The sequence below is a fragment of the Hyla sarda genome, chromosome 2, assembly GCF_029499605.1.
Source record: "Hyla sarda isolate aHylSar1 chromosome 2, aHylSar1.hap1, whole genome shotgun sequence".
Classification (NCBI taxonomy): Eukaryota; Metazoa; Chordata; class Amphibia; order Anura; family Hylidae; genus Hyla; species Hyla sarda.
This window is the reverse complement of record NC_079190.1, coordinates 382,654,893-382,676,523: the sequence shown is the minus strand read 5'-3', so window position 1 is coordinate 382,676,523 and position 21,631 is coordinate 382,654,893. Positions and strand designations below refer to the sequence as shown.

Below are 21,631 nucleotides of genomic sequence, written 5' to 3'. Positions count from 1 at the left end.
GAGCACCATGCGCATTTGAGGACTAAATTAGAGGTTGCATAGGGGTGGACATAGAGGCATTCTACACCAGTGATTCCCAAACAGGGTGCTTCCAGCTGTTGCTAAACTCCCAGCATGCCTGGACAGTCAGTGGCTGTAATACTACCGTATGATAAGTTTTCATTTTTATTGGGGGCGGGGCAGTGTAAGGGGGTGTATATGTACTGTTTTACCCTTTATCATGTGTTAGTATAGTGTTTTTGGATACATTGGCACTGGCGGCACTGGCGGGGGTTTACGGTGAGTTTCCCACTAGGAGTTTGCGCTGTGGTGGAAAATTTGCCGCAGCTTAAACTTGAAGCAGGAAACCCTCTCTAAACCCGCCCGTGTTAATGTACCCTGTACATTCACATGGAGGTGGGGCAAACCTCCAGCTGTTGAAAAACTACAACTCCCAGCATGCACTGACAGACTGTGCATGCTTGGAGTTGTACTTTTGCAACAGCTAGAGGCACACTGGTTGGAAAACCTTCAGTTAGGTTCTGTTACCTAACTCCGTATTTTCCAACCAGTATGCTTTCAGCTGTTGCAAAACTACAACTCCCAGCATGTACTGATCGCCGAAGGGCATGCTGGGAGATATAGTTATGCAACAGCTGGTGGTACGCAACTACAACTCCCAGTATGCCGAGACAGCTGTTTGCTGTTTGGGCATGCTGGGAGTTGTAGTTTTGCCAGATCTGAAGGGCCACAGTTTAGAGACCACTGCACAGTGATCTCGAATCTTTGGCACGCCAAATGTTGCAAAACTACAAATCCCAGCATTCCCAGACAGCAAACAGCTGTCTGGGCATGCTGGGAGTTGTAGTTTTGCAACATCTGGAGGGCTACAGTTTAAAGATCACTGTATAGTGGTCTCAAAACTGTAGCCCTCCAGATGTTGCTAGGCAACTACTAACCGGCTTCTGTAGGATCGCCGTACCAGGGAGCCGCATCGCCGTCCTCTGCCGCCCGCCACAGATGGGTAAGTGGACCTCCGGCACTGGTCATCATTGGTTCCTCCATTCTGCCCGGACTACTGTGGGTGGAGCAGAACAGGGAAGGCCTCTGCAAAATGAAAGCAGCGATCTGATTGGTTGCCATGGGCAACTCAGCAACTTTTCCTTTGGACAGGTTTTGATACATCTCCCCCTTAAAAAAGTGCTCCCCAAGCTGTGGCTTTTTAGCTGTTGCAAAACTTTCCCTGTCTGGGTATGCTGGGAGTTGTAGTTTTTGCAGCAGCTGGCGAGCCACAGCTTAGAGAACACTGTGGTAATACTTTCCATGAAGTATGGAAGCAGGCAGCGGTCGACTCAGGCGATGTTACTTTACCAGCTGTTGCAAAACTACAACTCCCAGCATGCCCGGACAGCCGAAGGCTGTCCGGGCATGCTGGGAGTTGTAGTTTTGCATCATCTGGAGACGCACTGTTTGGAAAACAATGAACTCTCTGGTAAATTGATAAGCAGTTCCTTAGTGGTGCCACTAATCTCCATATAATGGACAAGTTCTGACACCAATATGTCATATATTTTCACGTATCTATGGAGCATTTTGGCGTATCCGGTGCAGCAACCAGTATTGTTTTGTATCGGAAATGACTCCGAACGATATTTTAATGAATCTCTACCCTATATACCGATACAAATCGATACCGTAGAATCTTCTCTAGCATTGCCGTGACTGGCTTGTTACCCCGGTGTGTAAATAATTGCGGCTCACATTCAGCACAATATGTAACGATAGAAGGAAGCGAAAGGGGGGCATGAGGGATGCGCCGCGTACGAGGTGATGTAATCCTGTAACGTGGTAATCGCTATGCTCAGGCTTGATGCAGCATTGTGGCGAATGTTTGGTGAATCGATGCCAGGCTGCCTGTGACATAATGCTCATCCGGCCTCTCGTATACACATAGAGGAGCACCTTTCCCAGGGAAATCTGCATGGTTGTCCATCCTCCTCCCATTCTGCTGTGTAGCATCTGTGGGTAGCAGTGCTTCCCATGCAAGGGACAATCCAGGGAAGCTCAGACGCAGGGACACATACACTGGGACCCCCTTGACCTGTGGCCTCACACACGTGGGGTGAATGAGGTTGATGTTACTGTGCTGCTCCTGGAGTGAGGAACACATGGGAGAAGAGGAAGGTGAGTCCTTACTGATGCATGGTGCACATTGCATGAACTCAGGGCTATGAATGGCCCCTGTGAAGGTGGCTGCAGCACTAAGTACAGTATTTCCCAACCAGTGTGCCTCCAGCTGTTGCAAAACGACAACACCCAGCATTCCCGGACAGCGGCATGATGGGTGTTGTAGTTCTGTAACAGCTGGAGGCACACTGGTTGGGAAACACTAGTGCAATGGTTGCGGTTATCCTGTATGCTATATATATATATATATATATATATATATATATATATATATCCTACAGAAAAAAATGGTAGACTAAATAGGTGTGAAATAGACATAATCTTTATTGAGGTCACACAAAAGCACAAATGCAAATAAAAACACATAAAAGAAAAAGCACAGAACAGCACAGCAAAAAAAAAAAAAAATTGAGGGAATCCTTAGGAAAATGTTTGGGATTGTGTATCGAAATCATGACATGTGCAGTACTCGGTAATGTGACTAGTTACGTCGGATAGTTCACCAGTCATGTAGGGTAATTCTCTGGTCAGGTAGTGTGAATCGGGTCATGACTGGTGCAGAATCATAGTGTTGCAATTTATCAGTTTGTTTATAAAATAGTATACTATTAATATAAACAACAGCATTCTAATATCCTAATATTGTTACATCCGGGGTCACCTTAAGGATACACAGTTACTGAGCTGGGTGCCGAGATTGAATCTGGTGGTGCCTCCAGCTGTTGCAAAACTACAACTCCCAGCATGCCCGGACAGCCTTCGGCTGTCCGGGCATGCTGGGAGTTGTAGTTTTGCAACAGCTGGAGGCACCCTGGTTTGGAAACACTGGTGAAAGGTATGTCTGCGCTGATCAGTCACAGCTACCGTACAGTACAGTATGTACGGTATTCTCATATAAATTACTTGTTACATTATGTTTCTTGACTTAAAGGGGTACTCCGGCCCTGAGACATCTTATCCCCTATCCAAAGGATAGGGGATAAGATGTCTCACCGCGGGGGTCCCCCGCAACCATGTATTCGCCACCCACCTGTTTGAGCTGCACGCCACGGCGCCAGCTCACAAACAGCCGGGTTGCGACCACGGGGCCGGAGTATCGTGATGTCACGCCCCCTCCCATAGACTTGCATAGCGGGGGTGACATCACACGGGGGCGGATTTGTGACGTAGCGATACTCCAGCCCCGTGGTCGTCACCCGGCTGTTTGTGAGCTGGCACCGCGGCGTGCATCTCAAACAGGTGGGTGGCGAATACAAGATTGCGGGGGTTCCCTAGCGGCAGGACCCCTGCGGTGAGACATCTTATCCCCTATCCTTTGGATAGGGGAAAATATGTCTCAGGGCCGGAGTACCCCTTTAAATAGCTGATGGAAATGTTGAAGTTATGATAGGCAGGGAGAGATGAGGTGAAATGACGTATCTGGGCACTAGACTTTAAAGATGGACAAGGAAAGAGTGAAAAGCACAATTACGCACATAGTGCATTTGTTTAACCCCTTAAGGACCAGGCCATTTTACACCTTAGGACCAGAGCGTTTTTTGCACATCTGACCACTGTCACTTTAAACATTAATAACTCTGGAATGCTTTTAGTTATCATTCTGATTCCGAGATTGTTTTTTTCGTGACATATTCTACTTTAACATAGTGGTAAAATTTTGTGGTAACTTGCATCCTTTCTTGGTGAAAAATCCCAAAATTTGATGAAAAATTTGAAAATTTTGCATTTTTCTAACTTTGAAGCTCTCTGCTTGTAAGGAAAATGGATATTCCCAAAAAAAAAATGTTCTTCACATTTCCAATATGTCTACTTTGTGTTTGAATCATAAAATTGATGTGTTTTTACTTTTGGAAGACATCAGAGGGCTTCAAAGTTCAGCAGCATTTTTCCAATTTTTCACAAAATTTTCAAACTCTCTATTTTTCAGGGACCAGTTCAGGTTTGAAGTGGATTTGAAGGGTCTTCATATTAGAAATACCCCACAAATGACCCCATTATAAAAACTGCACCCCCCCCAAAGTATTCAAAATTACATTTAGTAAGTGTTTTAACCCTTTAGGTGTTTCACAGGAATAGCAGCAAAGTGAAGAAAATTCTAAATCTTCATTTTTTACACGCGCATGTTCTTGTAGACCCAATTTTTGAATTTTTACAAGGGGTAAAAGGAGAAAATGTATACTTACATTTGTAGCCCAATTTCTCTCGAGTAAGGACATACCTCATATGTCTATGTAAAGTGTTCGGCGGGCACAGTAGAGGGCTCAGAAGCGAAGGAGCGACAAGGGGATTTTGGTTTTTGGGGGGCATGTTGCATTTAGGAAGCCCCTATGGTGCCTGAACAGCAAAAAAAAAAACACATGGCATACCATTTTGGAAACTAGACCCCTTAAGGAACGTAACAAGGAATTAAGTGAGCCTTAATACCCCACAGGTGTTTCACGACTTTTGCATATGTAAAATGTGTTTCCCCCCAAATTTCACATTTTTGCAAGGGTTAATAGCAGAAAATACCCCCCAAAATTTGTAACCCCATCTCTTCTGAGTATGGAGGTACCCCATAAGTTGACCTGAAGTGCACTACGGACGAACTACAATGCTCAGAAGAGGAGGAGCACCATTGAGCTTTTGGAAAGAGAATTCGTTTGGAATGATAGTCAGGGGCCATGTGCATTTACAAAGCCCCCCGTGGTGCCAGAACAGTGGACCCCCCCACATGTGACCCTATTTTGGAAACTACACCCCTCACAGAATTAAGTGGTGCAGTGAGCATTTACACCCCACTGGCGTTTGACAGATCTTTGGAACAGTGGACTGTGCAAATGGGAAATTAAATTTTTCATTTTTATGGACCACTGTTCCAAAAATCTGTCAGACACCTGTGGGGCGTAAATGCTCACTGTACCCCTTATTACATTACATGAGGGGTGTAGTTTCCAAAATGGGGTCACATGTGGGGGGGGGGGTCCATTGTTCTGGTACCATGGGGGCTTTGTAAACACAAGTGGCCTTCAATTCCGGACAAATTTTCTCTTCAAAATCCCAATGGCGCTCCTTCTTTTCTGAGCATTGTAGTGCACCCATAGAGCACTGTACATCCACATATGGGGTATGTTCTTACTCAGAAGAAATGGGGTTACAAATTTTGGGGGGCTTTTTTCCTATTTTCCCTTGTGAAAATAAAAAATTTAGGGTGACACCAGCATTTTAGTGAAAAAAAATATTTTTTTTTCATTTTCCCATCCAACTTTAATGAAAATTTGTCAAACACCTGTGGGGTGTTAAGGCTCACTATACCCCTTGTTACGTTCCGTGAGGGGTGTCGTTTCCAAAATGGGGTCACATGTGGGTATTTATTTTTTGGGGTTTATATCAAAACCGCTGTAAAATCAGCCACCCCTGTGCAAATCACCAATTTAGGCCTCAAATGTACATGGTGTGCTCTCACTCCTGAGCCTTGTTGTGCGTCCGCAGAGCATTTTACGCCTACATTTGGGGTATTTCCGTACTCAGGAGAAATTGCATTACAACTTTTGGGGGTCTTTTTTCCTTTTACCTCTCGTGAAAATAAAAAGTAAAGGACAACACCAGCATGTTAGTGTAAAAAAAATTTTTTTTTTACACAACAGGCTGGTGTAGACCCCAACATTTCTTTTTCATAAGGGGTAAAAGGAAAAAAAGCCCCCAAAATTAGTAGTGCAATTTCGCCCGAGTACGGCGATACCCCATATGTGACCCTAAACTGTTTCATTGAAATACGACAGGGCTCTCAAGTGAGAGAGCGCCATGCGCATTTGAGGACTAAATTAGGGATTGCACAGGGGTGGACATAGGGGTATTCTACGCCAGTGATTCCCAAACAGGGTGCCTCCAGCTGTTGCTAAACTCCCAGCATGCCTGGACAGTCAGTGGCTGTCCGGAAATGCTGTGAGTTGTTGTTTTGCAACAGCTGGAGGCTCTGTTTTGGAAACACTGCCGTACAATACGTTTTTTATTTTTATTGGGGGGGCAGTGTAAGGAGGTGTATATGTAGTGTTTTACCCTTTATTATGTGTTAGTGTAGTGTGGTGTAGTGTTTTTAGGGTACGTTCACACTGGCAGAGGTTTACAGTGAATTTACCACTAGGAGTTTGCGCTGCGGCGAAAAATTTGCCGCAGCTCATACTTGAAGTAGTAAACTTACTGTAAACCCGCCAGTGTGAATGTACCCTGTACGTTCACATGGGGAGGGGGGCAAACTTCCAGCTGTTTCAAAACTACAACTCCCAGCATGTACTGAAAGACCATGCATGCTGGGAGTTGTACTTTTGCAACAGCTGGAGGCACACTGGTTGGAAAACCTTCAGTTAGGTTCTGTTACCTAACTCAGTATTTTCCAACCAGTGTGCCTCCAGCTGTTGCATAACTTCAACTCCCAGCATGTACTGATCGCCGAAAGGCATGCTGGGAGATGTAGTTATGCAACAGCTGGAGGTACACAACTACAACTCCCAGCATGCAGAGACAGCTGTTTGCTGTTTAGGCATGCTGGGAGTTGCAGTTGGAGTTGCAACATCTGGAGAGCTATAGTTTAGAGACCACTGCACAGACATAGGAGGGGTGGCACCCCTGCCACCTCAATCCTATTGCTTCAAGGGGATCGTGGGTGTCTAGGACATCCGCGATCCCCTTTATTTTCCGGGTCATCGGGTCACTATAGACCCGTATGACCCGGAATAGCCGCAAATCGCAAGTGTGAATTCAAGTGTGAAGTGTGATGATCACCCTGGGCATTTGCGCAGGGTGCCTGCTGATAGATATCAGCAGTCACCCCGGCCCGGTCCCCGCCCGGCGCGCGGCGGGGACCGAAATTCCCACGGGTGTACAGATACGCCCTTGGTCCTTAAGTACCAGGGAGCAAAGGCGTACCTGTACGCCCTTGGTCCTTCAGGGGTTAAGGGTGCGTTCACATGTCTGTCCCCGTTTTTTTTCCCCCTTTAGGTTCCGTTGTTGCTGCTTGTAAACATTACAACATGTTTTGTAAAATAATCCAATTGATGTCTATTTTATACAATACTTTCACATCCATTTGTACCCGTCTGCGCTCATTTGCGTTTTTTTTACGAGAGAAAAGACGGTGCATGCAGTATTTTTCTTCCGTCAAAAAAAAAACAGAAGAAAAAATGGATACAGATTATTTAACATTGAAGGCTATGGAAAACGGATGAGCCTTTAATGTCCTCCATTTGCATCCATTTTTTCAATCCGTTTTTTGATCCATTTTTACTTCTGAGCATGCTCAGAACAAAAAAAAATGATATTTATTTTTGGTTTATTTACAGAACAATAACGGATTCAAATGGATAACATCCGTTTGCATTCATTATTGTCCTTTTTTTTTTAAGTCTGTTTTTACTTTTGACCCTCTCACTTGTTAAAATTTTTTTATGTTGTGTAAACAGAGTGGTAGAATCTTTGCTATTGTCCAGACCCTTTACATTATACTTTGGCAGTGATTTCAGCCTTCAACCTTTTTGGGTGTGATGTCACAAGGTTTGCACACCTGGATTTTGGGGATTTTCCTTCCATTCTTTGCTACAGATCCTCTCAAGCTCTGTCAGTTTAGATAGGGACCATCTCTTGAAGCCATTTTTAGGTCTCTCCAAAAATGTTTAAAGGAGATATCCAGTGCTAAAAAACGTACCCCTTATCCTAAGACAGCCATAAGCATGGTCTCCGGGTCCCACAGCATCGGTGCACAGCTGATCCCTCATTTTCCAACACCTGAAGCGCGCTCGTTCACCAGTGCAGAGCGTGCCCCCGGCTGCGCACAGCACTACCAAGCAACAGGTCCCCCCACACTGTGCTAAGATCCGGCAGCACTGCATCTCCGCTGCTCCACAAAAGTAAGGTGGGGGCTATGGGAGGTTTTGGACAGTGAGTAAGGGTTAAGGGGTTCACTCTGTTATGAGTTAAGCGCACACAGCTCCGGCACCCTTTCGGCTCAGACGGCATGTTAGTAACTAAGTTTATGGGGGTATATTCTGATCGTGCATGTATCTCAACCACACAACACGATGAGACCTTTAAATGCTATTGTAACAAGAATATCTGTTTCAGGTGCACTGAGAAGTATCATCCTTACGTTTCTGTTATCATCAGTGCTGTCTGTACGTCAATACCGTCATACAATACCTATCACTGGCAGGTTAGCTTTGACATGTCCCTATTTTTCACTCCTGTGTTGGGGTAGTTCTCATTTATGTATTTTCTTTTAGGTTTTGTGTATTTTCTGTTCGGAGGAGGTTGTGGCCTGCAGCTTTAGCATTTTTCTGCCGATCTAGTTGTTTGCCTGGGCTATATCTTAAGTACGTGGGGGTCGGTTGCCTTATTGTTTTCTCTGGCACACGTAATGACCCCCCTTTTTTCCTCATATTCCAGTTCATATAGTCTACAGCATATAAAAATAAAAATAAAAAAAAGGAAAAGGGGGTGTTACCTGAGATCTCCTGAGGTGTAATCGTCTCAGGTAATAAAAAATAAATAAAAGAAAAACGCGATGTGTGTATGTGCAAGTATATATATGTATACTAAGGAGCACAGAGAAGCTGTATGACAATTTCTCAATGACTTTTCTGGGCTCCTGAATGGCATATCTACTATACCTTTTAGTCAAATCTATCTATAATAGCTGAGCTATGATAAGAAGATATGCCATTCAGGAGCCCAGAAAAGCTAGGTGACAATTTCTCGCCTAGCTTTTCCATGCTCCTGAATGGCATGTCTGCCTATAATAGCTAAGCTATTATAAGCAGACATGCCATTCAGGAGCATGGAAAAGCTAGGTGAGAAATTGTCACCTAGCTTTTCTGTGTACCTGAATGGAAAATCAGTTCATGCCTGGTGGACTGGTGGTACCTTTGGGGAGACTCCAGAGGCAGAGACCTCAGGGACCTCAGGCAGGTGGCAGCCACTAGGGGGAGGAGCCTCCTACACTACCCTAACCTCATGTGGGGCACGCAGCAGGGACGTGCGCACGCAGGTTAGGAGATTACGCAGCCCGCGTCATCACCCAGGGCCTAGGTAAGGAAACAGGGCCGGCCTGGGACATCGAAGGGCCGTTTTTCTTTTTCTGCAAATGCAGTTGACGCGGGCGCCGGGCAACCTAGGCGGCCGCCTGTGCGGGCTGCTGGGCCTATTTTAACGTAGGAGCTAAAAGGTTAGCTGCTTTGGGCCCCCAGGAATGACAGGGCCCAGGGCAACTGCCCCTTTTGCCCCGCATTAAAGACAGCCCCGAAAAGAGTGGTGGTACTGCTAGCACTACTCACCAACTGGTCTCGGGTCACCTATTCAGAGCCTTGTCTGATGCCCTCTGTAACTTTCCTTTCGGGTTCAGACTGATTTTACTGGTCAAAACCACCATATACGTTGCCTTTTACTGTTTCCTGAGACCGAGCAAATTTTCATGTGCTAGCTGTACATCTACTTACTTACGTAAGGATCAGGTGTCGTGGCACGGCACATATTTTATTCTTACTCTGTATTCGTCTAAAACACTTGCTATTGGCCAAACTGTTGATGTTAATATTTCCCTACAGGTAATGCTTGGTGTCCGGTGACAGTAATTCGAGAATGGTCAAATGTTATTAGTAACGAGACGTCAGACTCCCCCTTGTTTGTCATCTCAGGAGCTCCATTAACTATCTCTATCTTCATCTAACTGGTTCGCACATTGTTAGTCAGTTTGGGGCTCAATCCTCAGTCTATCTGGCCACTCCTTTAGGATAGGAGCAGCCTCACAGAATAATATTCCGGTCCACATTATCAAGAGACTGGGCTGATGGAAATCTGCATGTTATTCTAGATATATTTCTGACCCGCATTGTGAGATGTTGTCAGCGTTTAAAACCCTGCTCATGTGAATTGTCATTTGCATAATAAAACATTCATAGTTCAAACCTAATGTTGTTTTTGCCCTCATTTCAGGTATATCTATCGCAGCAGTTATGGCACAACTCAAACTGCTTAGTTTAGTAGTTAGGTATGTACGGGGGGCATCGGTTCTGATAGTTGTCTTGACCACAAACACAGGATTAGCACAGTGACTGGTGGTGGACAGGTATTATAGGTGTGGATGACAGGTGTTGTGAGACTCTACAGATGAGGAAGTATAGACTGTAATTTTTGATACGGTGGATAGGGCGGGGCGGTATACCAGTTCATACTGAATACCAACATTTTTGTGCTGCACGATATGAATTTTAACCCATACCGCAATACCGGTTTGGCCCCTCCCCCTCGGGAATGAATGAATCAGCCCAGCGCTGCGCTGTCCCCACATCGGGGAACTTCTCACATGCCTCCCCCCCAAAATTAATTATCAGTCCAGCGCTGTCCCCATCAGGGTAAATACTCACATGTCACCCGCAAGCGCTGCCATCCTCTTCCTCCTGTGTTAGTTTATTTTGTTTACCTTTTGCAGCCCGGGCATAGGGATACAGCATAGGGATACCGCACAGTATAGAGTGTCAGCGCCGGTGGCCCGCAACAAACAGGAGGACGAGGAGAGCAGCGCTTGCGGGTGACATGTGAGTATTTACCCTGATGGGGGCAGCATTGGGCTGATAATTAATTTGGGGGGGGGGAGGAGGAGGAAATACCGTTATATACCGTGGAACCGCCAAAAGTTACAAAAATACCGTGATACACACATTTGGTCATACCGCCCAACCCTAACGGTGGATTGTGGAAACGTCAGCTATGTGGGTGTCAACATTGTTGCCAGAGGTGTAGCTATATGGAGTGCTGTTAGAGTTATTGTTCTCCATGAGATTTTTACACTGCATGTACACTGTCACTCAATTTATTTGGAGGACATCTCATTTCCCTCACCAATAAGTTTTGATAATGAAAGTACCCCTTAACGCCTTCCTGCAAAATTAGGTACATGTACGTGATGATCAGGGATGACTTCCCGCATCACCACGTACATGTACCTGATGAGAATAAACTGTCACAGCACCACCGGGCACTGTGACAGTTTATTGAGCTTGGCTGAAGCTGGCCAAGGCGATCGCTGCTATTGGTCCGTCAGTACAGATGGACCAATAGCAGGGATCTGGTGCGGGACTCCTCCTTCCTCCTCTCCTACGTCGCTTCACTCCTCCATCAGAGTAGGCCACCTGCAGGTCTATTCACACGGGCAGAATTTCTGCTTGTGGAATTATGCCTCAAATGAAAGCCCAATAGACTTATATCGGATTCCACACTTCTGAATTGCCGCACCAATTCGACGCAAAATCCGCACAAGCCAGAAACCACCCAAGGAATTGGAAGCGGAATTGGTGCGGAAATTTTGCCCGTGTGAATATACCCTTAGGGTCTATTTACATGGCGGAATTTCCGCACCAATTTCACTTCCTTGGGTGGTTTTTGGCTTGTGCATAATCCTTGTGGAAATTCCACATGCGGAAATTCAGAAGTGTGGAATCCCCTAGAAGTCTATTGGGCTTTTATTTGAGGAGAAATTCCGCCCGTGTGAATAGACCCTAACAGTTATAGCAGGTATTACTACAGTATACTGAATAGCTGTAGATGCTAGGAGTCAATAGTAGCTTGTAGGAGGCTTTGTTTCTGGTGCTAAATGTGGTGGATATTGCTGTAGTGAATGGGGCTAGTATAATGGATCTTGGCAGATGTGATTTGGTAATGAATGGTGACAGAAGGCTGAAGCAAGTATTCATTACTGTAAGTGCATCTGGTTAGTGAATACATTGAATGAGACAGGGGTATTGGTCTAACAGAGCAGTGAACCATGTGGTACAAGATATCCTTTGAAGAGGATGTGTGTTGGCATGTCTGGTGCTGGTTTGCAAAGTTTGGGGAGTAGTGCCACCTTGACCAAATGTGCCTCAAAACTTGGAACTAGTTCCAGGGTCTATTATTTAGGTCCCCTGAATGTGATATATTCTATATAATATAAGCAGTGATTAAAGGGGTACTCTGGAGGAAAAAACATTTTTTAATCAACTGGTGCAAGAAAGTTAAACAGATTTGTAAATTACTTCTATTTAAAAAATATTAATCCTTCCAGTACTTATCAGCTGCTGTATGCTCTGGAGGAAGTTGTGTAGTTCTTTCCAGCCTGACCACAGTGCGCTCTACTGCCAACTCTGTCCATGTCAGGAACTGTCCGGAGCAGGAGAGGTTTGCTATGGGGATTAGCTCCTGCTTAGGACAGTTCCTGACACAGACGGATTTGGCAGTAGAGAGCACTGTAGTGAGACTGGAAAAAAATACACAACTTCCTCTGGAGCATACAGCAGCTGATAAGAACCGGGAGACGTAAGATTTTTTTTTAAATAGAAGTAAATTACAAATCTACATAACTTTCTGGCACCAGTTGATTTGAAATTTTTCTTCTTCTGGGGTACCCTTTTAAAGAGGTTGTCTCATCAGTAACACATGGATGGCTAGAGCCCACCAACCTGAAATGGTTGATATTGAACATTTTAGCTCACCTTGTAAATTATTCAGGAAAGATATTTGCAATCGCCATTGGCAGACTGTAATCTGTCAGACTAGATTTTTCCTCTCAGACTAACTAACACATATATGGCATGATCAACCAAATTTGACCAATCATTTGCCACTTGCAAACCCATTGTTTCCTTTTTTTAACCAGCGTAGTCTCCTGGGCGGGGAGCTATATTCACTTAGTCCCGCTGTTCTAGCTGTAATCATGCCCCCTCAGCATAATTGATAGCGCAGATACAGCCCGCGTCATCACTCTGCTCCAGCTGCTAAGAGAGCAGAGCGGTGATGAGGGCAGTCAATCATGCTGAGGGGGCGTGATTAGAGCCAAAGCAGCGGGTCTAGGTGAGTATAGCTCCCCACCTAGGGGACTACTTCCTAGACCAGCGGGGGACACTTTCAAGCATCATATCCTCACGCGTTGTCACGTATTATATATGGTAAAATCTGATGACCGGTTCCCTTTAAGAAGATCCCAGCACTCACCAAGTAGGATGCAATAACTGTAGTGTTTATTCACATCTGGTCATGGTAATGGTTAAGACAGGACACGTTTCAGCACAGAAGGCCTTCCTCATCCAACCCATGCCTGGACATTGCCAGAGCCAGTGTTTAGTAATATAAAGGTCTATTATTATTGCTGAATATGTTGCATAAGAGCCATAGTGCCGACTAGTGTTGCCTTTTGCTTATTAAAACTTCATGTAGTAGTTTCTCCCTTTCCGTTATACTTGACATTGTAAGTAAGGGTGGGTTTATACTATAAGGCCATCTGAATAGTTCCCTTTTTGCTGTTTTTTGACTAAAAGACTTCATAAACATTAGAAAAAAGTTGGCCAATTTCGGTGGGACCGACCAACCATCTAATATGCATAGATTATGTCAGGGGAGTGAAAGATCAGGCATGTTGGATTTCTCGATCCTTTTGTTCTCGAAGAGATGAGCCTCTGTGAACTCAGCTTACCCCCATCTCCATTCAGAACACATGAACGCTTGGTGGAGCAAAATGTTCAGGTGTACAGGGGAATTGAGAGAGATAGCTTTTGGCCTAACCAAAGTCCAGCCAACAGATACAGGCTGTATGTGTATCTTAACATTAAATGATGCGGGGAGAGCCAGTACAGGTACGATGTGTCTGCGATGGGTGCAGCTCCAACGCGAGCAGCTAGCGTAGATACATGAGGGATATAGTGTTGTAGTTGTAGGTGGGTGTTCAGGGGCGGCAGGCATGACACTGGCTTCAGTGCCACTGTCAATTCGTTCATGTGGCAGCAGGGAGATTAATAAAAATAAATAAATAATAATAAAAAAAAAAATAGAGTGGGGTGATTGATTTGATGTTTTGTGTATTTACTGCAGAAGTTGGAAACTTGGTTGGGTTTAATTGTTCTTGTTTCCTTTTCCACCGGTACCCTATTGGCCCGGACAGATACCTCCTCAAGCATGTCGCATGGTTCAGACAGAGGATTCATTCTCCTTATTAGGTACCCCAGCCAGGGCATCTGAGAGAAGTACCGCGTACCGGTCATGGACCATCCCCAAGTTGATGGAAGAGCTCAGGAAGCGCGGGGTCCCGTTTGCTGCTACGGCACGCAAACACAAACTGTATAAATTGCTGATGGCTGAACCAATGCCTGGGACAAGCCAGCAGCAGGACCCTGTAGCAGCTTCTCTGGGGCAATTACACGCCATGATGGCTACCATGATGGACTCGCTTTCTAGTATACAGGCTAGAGTGGATAGTCTGGACGGCAGCGCCTCTCAAGGGTCAGCATCAACTGCTCTCGTACCCTCTGTGTTGCCTTCTCTACCTGCGTGCAACCTACGGAACCCATTCCAGGAGCTAGCTCGGACTAAGGTAGGGGGTCCCTGCCACCAAGCATTGCTCCAGCCTATTTTGTCCCTACCAGTGTGCACAAAGACATACTGGGGGGCAGGCATGTTAATTTGGCATCCTTGCTGATTGTCACCCATGACATGGTAGACACCAGAACCGTGGTGTGCGGGGAATTATCAGTGGTGCTGAAAGGACGCCTTCCTTCCTGGGTAGGAAGTTGTCCCTGTCCGAATTTGTAGTCGCGTTTAGTATGTTCAGAGACATCATCTGTTCAGCTAAACCATACAGGAGGGAGGAGTTGGACACATACTTGTTCAACATAGCGAAGCTGTGCAATAAGTATGGCAGTACTTACTTTTACAACTACCACAAGTTGTTTTCCGCAAATGCGGCAGCAGCATGGCTATTGTTATGACTGATCCAAACAGGGCCCCGTCATGTGCCTCTTGCCAGTCAATTTTGCATGCCACAGCTTGGTGTGGCTTGGCACAGGATGAGTCTTCAGCAGGCAAACCTAGTGCTGCACAGATGGGTCGCAAGGGTGTGGATGCAGTAGACAAGTTGGGTAGACCAGTAAAATTTTTAGGCAAGACCCAAATTTGTAACAACTACAACATAGCCACTTGTAATTATAACCAGTGTAGCTTATTACACGTTTGTTTCAAATGTTCCCGGGCTCATCCCCGTTCTCTCTGTACGATTAAAACTGGTACGTCCTATCTAGGTGTCATACAGATGCATGTTTTGAAGGCACTTCTTGAGTCTCACCCTGAGGTGGAATGGGTGCGTTGGCTGCTGGATTGTTTCAGCAGTGGGTTCCACACTGGGTTAGTGGCTTTGCCACAGTCCATGTATGAATGTAGGAACTTGCTATCTGCAGCCAATGATCCATGACAGTGATGGAGTTGATAGACCAGGAGGTCGACAGGGGTTACATGATTGGGCCTTTCACAGTACCTCCTTTCCAGGCATGAAGGGTGAGCCCTGTCGGCATCGTCTTAGGCAAATTTAGCAACAAGAAACGGTTGATTTTTGACTTATCGGCACCCCATGACTCGGCCATACCGAGCATTAATTCATAAATTCCATCTTGTGAATTCTCCATGAAGTACTCCTCAGTAGACCAAGCAGTCCAGATGTTGCTAGGTTTGAGGGCAGGTGCCTGGTTGTCCAAAATTCGATATCATGAATGCCTTCAAGCTTCTGCCAGTAAAGAAGGAACTATGGCAATGGTACGGGGTCAGGTTCCAGCAGCAATATTATTTTGCGGTTAAGTTATCCTTCGGGTCAAAGTCCAGTCCCTGGTTGTTTGATCAACCCGCTTGCGCGTTGCAGTGGATACTACAGCACTCAGTAGGGTGCCAGAATGTGATCCATTACCTGGACAATTTTCTGTTAGTAGAGCCCCCTCAGCAAGCACCTTGGCAGTTGCAGTGAGCAGTAGAAACGTTCAGGCTATGGGAAGTACCGGTATCCCCCAACAAGGTAGAGGGGCCGACCAAAGTCTTAATGTTTCTTGGCACAGTCTTAGATGCTCAGAAGATGGAGGCCGGTTACTTGTAGAGAAGCTGGAACGCATCCGAGGAATGTTGCATAAGTTTGCTAGGTCCCGGGTTACCAAACTTTTAGGGATGTTGGCATTTGCGATGAGGGTTATCCCTCAGGGTATGTCCTTGATCTCGAGGCTACTGGAGTTGCTAGCTTCAGCTCCTCTCCTGGACAGCACAGTCTGGTTGGGGCAATCGGCAATGGCAGATCTGCTCATGTGGCAGCGATTTCTGGATAGTTGGAACGGGTCTCCTTATTCGTGCCACTTGTCTCCACCGAATCTCCCCGCATATATACAGATGCCTCATCGAGCATTGGCTTTCCAGCTATTTACGGGGCACGGTGGTTAGCTGGCAGGTGGCCCAGGCAGGTCCATGACATACCAGGTTTCAGGGACAGCTCCGCAACCTTTGAGATCATCCCCATAATCGCTGCTGCAGTAGTATGGGGGATTGCTGGCGCAATAGGTCAGTGGTGTTCATGTGCGATAATTCTGCCACAGTTGATATCCTAAACAAAGGAAGGTCTAAATCCGTACAAATCGTGACATTTTTTAGAAAGTTAGTTTAGGTGGTCTTACAATGTAATTTTCATTTCGTGGCTCAACATATTGAAGGGGTCAAGAATGTACCAGCTGATGCCTTATCCAGGCTAAAATGTAACCTTTTCTTTCAGGTAATGCCGGGGGGCGGAAACGCACGGTCATCCAGTGCCACAGTTCCATGTACTCAGCATGGACTAGTACAGTACAAACAACTGGCACGTGAGCTGATGATGAAGGCATTAGCTCCCAGTACTGCCTGTTCGTATAAGTTAGCATGGGGGGTGTACAATAAGTTTTTAGCGGACTTTTCCAGTCCTTCTGAAAATGACGTTTCAAATTTAGTTTGTTTGATCACATTCTGTCATCACACTAAAAAATTGTCATATAATACCATCAAGCTTTACTTGGCTGGTATACAGCACTTCCGGTCCATGGAATGTCCTAGTCGGCCTTCACTCTTTTTGGTCCATGCGGTCAAGTCTGTGCTATGCGGAATCCGTAGCACCCCCACGGTTAGTAGTAGGGTCCGATGGCCAATTTTGGGTGACATATTCAGAAGCTTATCCGACCTGTTAGACACAGCGCCGTTGGGTTTTCGGCGTAGCCAATTGATAAAAGCGACTATGTATTTGGTTTTTTACCGTTTTCTCAGGCCAGGGGAAGTCACTGTCTTGTCCGGTAAAGCTAAACCGGTACTGAGACAGCAGTTGTCTCGTGTTGGAGATAGATACGTGCTGACTCTCCTGGGTACCAAGACGTCCAAAACGCAGGTGCTGGTCACGTATTTTCCCACAGGTCATAAATGGTGTCCAGTTGCGGTGTTGGATCACTTCATGGCTAACACGTGTGGGTCGGGTCCTGGCATGCCGTTGTTGTTGGCAGGGTCTTCACCTCTGTTGACTACTCTCTTTACTAGTTCCATTCACTCACTGCTTAACATACTAGGTCTAGATGCTATGAATTTTTCTGGCCACTCTTTCCGAATAGGGGCGGCATCGGCGGCCTCGAAACACAAAGTACCCGCACATATTATGAAAAGGCTGGGTAGATGGCAATCTTCTTGTTATGCACGTTATATCCCGAATCCAGATAACGAAATGGCTGACGTGTTTAAGTTATTAGTTTTGTGATCAATAAAGTACATTTTGCTCAAACTAAGTGGCTTGTCTTTTTGCCCTCATCTCAAGCGGTTATGGCACAACTCAGACTGCTGTAGGATGGTGGTAGGTTACTCACTACATGTCCCAGTGGGAAGCCATGACCACAAGTATAAAGCCCCCAGGGCTGTATTTGTGGGAGGGGCTGGACACTGTTTAAGCCTCGGCCCGTCACTCACTCAGGGTGGTTGCGGCGTTATCCCCACCAAGCCCTCCCTCTTTCTTTTCATCATACACAGGGTATGCCCTCTATAGGCGTGCCCTCATCTCAAGCGGTTAATGCACAACTCAGACTGCTGAAGGATGGTGGTAGGTTACTCCCTACATTTCCCAGTGGGAAGACATGACCACAATCAAATTGCAGCTACTATTAATACTTATAGGAACATGTTTAGAAAGCTATTCACCTACAGTGCATGAAAGGTTCCCTTTTGAAACTCCTCAAAGGAAGCACCACATGTTCATCCAGAGGACCACAAAACCATGTAGTTCAACTTTATGCACACTGAAAAAGTAGAATAACAGAAAATGCTTAATAGTGCTGTACAAACCATACATTTCTGTTACATGTCTGCCCACTACAAGTGATGCTAGAAAATATTTGCATCATGTTTGTAGTTGTACTATTAATATCAGTTGTAATTCTTATGAAAACTAGCTAAATGTGCATGATACATATTCAAGTGACAATGATCTTACATGACAAGTTCCCTAAAGCAAAGTCTTTGCATCTACGGTGTTCCCTGATCCATAGACACAAGCTAACTGGAAAGAGTAACTGTCTGAAAATGGCATCACTAATCCTTTAAAGGGGAATTGACTTTTATTTAGCAATGCCATATGGATTAACCCCCTAAGTAGGCAGGAAAAAATTCAAGAACAGCAACCTCTCAAGTGTTGGCTGCATACATGGCATAATAACTCATGCACGTAATCATATTTTGACTTAAAGTGGTACTCGGCGGAAAACAAATGTTTTCAAATCAGCTGGTGCCAGAAAAAAGTTATACAGATTTGTAAATTACTTCTATTTAACCCCTTAACGACCAAGGACGGCTCCCGCGATATGATGCGGGGTCACACGGTGACCCTTGGGAGCCCTGAAAACTTGCTGTGACTTGTAGTATTTTACACCCACTTGAGTTTACTTGTTGCAAGGTAAGAACTAGCACTGTGTGGCTCGTCGACTCACTGGGTATTTTTCTGACAGCTAGGAATTTTTGAATCCTCCTGGGCGAGGAACACTTGCAGAATGGCGTGGTTGCTTGCTTAAAGGTTTACTTTAGGCTTCCCTTGAATCACCTCACACTACTGCTGTCTCTACTCCACACTGCAGTGCACACTGAGCTATGCACTAGTCTGGATAATTCCTCCCAACCTACACTGTATCTGGCCTAGCTAGCAGCCTCTCATTGGGCAATCAGGGTTACATGGGTACTCTGCATCATGCCTCCTTACATATATCCCTTACATTTCTTAAAGATACAGTGCAAAACATCATAAATTAGCAGACAAAGACTAAAATGAATATTAAAGCATCAGCTGAGCAGCAGGGCCTAGCACAGGTACCTTAAGCAATGATTACCTGACAGGACGTGTTCTGGTACTGGAACACCACAATGGAATCTGTTTCGAAATAATGTACACATTTTCTGTGGATAAAATCTCCTATTAGGTAGCAATGACGTCCAGTATGTAAACTATTAGAATAACATTGGACCTTGCGTCATGGAACACATTATTTGAGAATGTCACATGCATTTCCTTTATCCAGTGATTTAGAGGCACATATACACCAGACTTATGTAGTCTAGTGCCTACTGTTTTCCTTTCTGTATTTCATATTCATATAGTTTGGCTTTTTCATTTTACTATGTTGCATTATTTGACAAGGTGATGGATGATAAATGAAAGTTCCCATAAATAGTATTGATCCTATTGAAGAAAGCATACTGATGAGCACGCGGATGAGGATGACATCTTGTCCCTGTCCATACCCTTGTACTGTACGTGCTTGAGATAGAAGCAGGATTAAAGCAGGAGCTTTGTAAACATCTGGGGCTTTCTGTTTTATAGATTTAGCCATTGTCATAAACAAAATTTAAAGGTCCACAGCCAACATTATAAATGTAATCTTTTGTCACCACTCTATATTCAGCTTGACTGGTTATTAACTAGTGATTTATATAATTGTTCAATTCCATAAGGCTTTATACTGGTCAGAACAGAGATAGCTATTGCTACTAGGGAAACAGATCATCTCACCACAAAGCAAATTGAGAACAACACTATACAGATATGATGTTGTAAAGCAGGGCTATGTAATGACTCGACGTGCAAATGACTGAAATAACCATTTGTTACAACCAATACCATCTCTGAACATGCAACATGTCGTACCTTGAAACAGGTGAGCTACAGCTCCAGAAGACCACGCCAGGTGCCACTCCTGTCAGTTAAGAACATGAAACATAAAAGCATGACTCCATCCTGCTGTATATCATTGGTCCAGATTAGTGGTTGTGTAATGGTGTGGGGGACATATTTTGGCACACCTTGGGCTCCTTATTACCAATTAAGCATAGTGTAAATGTGACAGCCTACCTGACTATTGTTGCTGATCATGTCCATTCCTGCATGACCACAGTGGGCCCATCTTCTAATGGCCACTTCCAGCAAGTGAGTTTACCATGTCACAAGCTCGAATCATCTCATACATGACAATGAGGTCACTGGACTCCAATGGCCTCCACAGTCACCAGATCTCAATCCAATAGATCACCTTTGGGATGTAGTGGAACAGGAGATTCTCATCATAGATACGCAGCTGACAAATCTGCAGCAACTGTGTGATGTCCATATGGAGGAACTGTGTGATGTCATCAGGTCCATATGGAGGAACTGCGTGATGTCATCATGTCCACATGGGGGAACTGTGTGATGTCATAATTTCCACATGGATGAACTGTGTGATGTCATCATGTCCATACGGAGGAACTGTGTGATGTCATCGTGTCCATATGGAGGAACTGTGTGATGTTATCATGTCTATATGGAGGAACTGTGTGATGTTGTCATGTCCATATGGAGGAACTGTGTGATGTCATCATGTCTATATGGAGGAACGGAACTGTGTGATGTCATCATGTCTATATGGAGGAACTGTGTGATGTCATCATGTCCGTATGGAGGAACTGTGTGATGTCATCATGTCCATATATAGGAACTGTGTGATGTCGTCATGTCCATATGAAGGAACTGTGTGATGTTATCATGTCTATATGGAGGAACTGCGTGATGTCATCATGTCCACATGGAGGAACTGTGTGATGTCATCATGTCCATATGGAGGAACTGTGTGATGTCATCATGTCCATATGGAGGGACTGTGTGATGTCATCATTTCCACATGGATGAACTGTGTGATGTCATCATGTCCATATGGAGGAACTGTGTGATGTCATCATGCCCATATGGAGGAACTGTGTGATGTCATCGTGTCCATATGGAGGAACTGTGTGATGTTGTCATGTCCATATTGAGGAACTGTGTGATGTCATCATGTCCGTATGGAGGAACTGTGTGATGTCATCATGTCCATATAAATGAACTGTGTGATGTCGTCATGTCCATATGAAGGAACTGTGTGATGTTATCATGTCTATATGGAGGAACTGTGTGAAGTCATCATGCCCATATGGAGGAACTGTGTGAAGTCATCATGTCCATATGGAGGAACTGTGTGATGTTATCATGTATATATGGAGGACCCGTGTGATGTCATCATGTCCGTATGGAGGAACTGTGTGATGTCATCATGCCCATATGGAGGAACTGTGTGATGTCATCGTGTCCATATGGAGGAACTGT

The 21,631-nt window shown here is 45.1% G+C and overlaps 1 protein-coding gene across 2 annotated transcripts in view; it reads left to right on the top strand.

Annotated features, from left to right (window-relative positions):
• The first annotated feature begins 1,845 nt into the window (after window positions 1–1,845).
• Window positions 1,846–21,631, top strand: part of LIMK1 (LIM domain kinase 1) — a 119,511-nt gene continuing 99,725 nt past the window's right edge. The window contains exon 1 of one of the 2 annotated variants that reach the window (XM_056558532.1): window positions 1,846–2,163. In XM_056558532.1, coding sequence (XP_056414507.1) covers window positions 2,106–2,163 — 58 coding nt within the window. In that variant the 5' untranslated portion in view covers window positions 1,846–2,105. Of the gene's footprint in view, window positions 2,164–10,613; window positions 10,731–21,631 lie in introns of those variants that run through there. The other variant, XM_056558534.1, reaches the window with a different exon arrangement.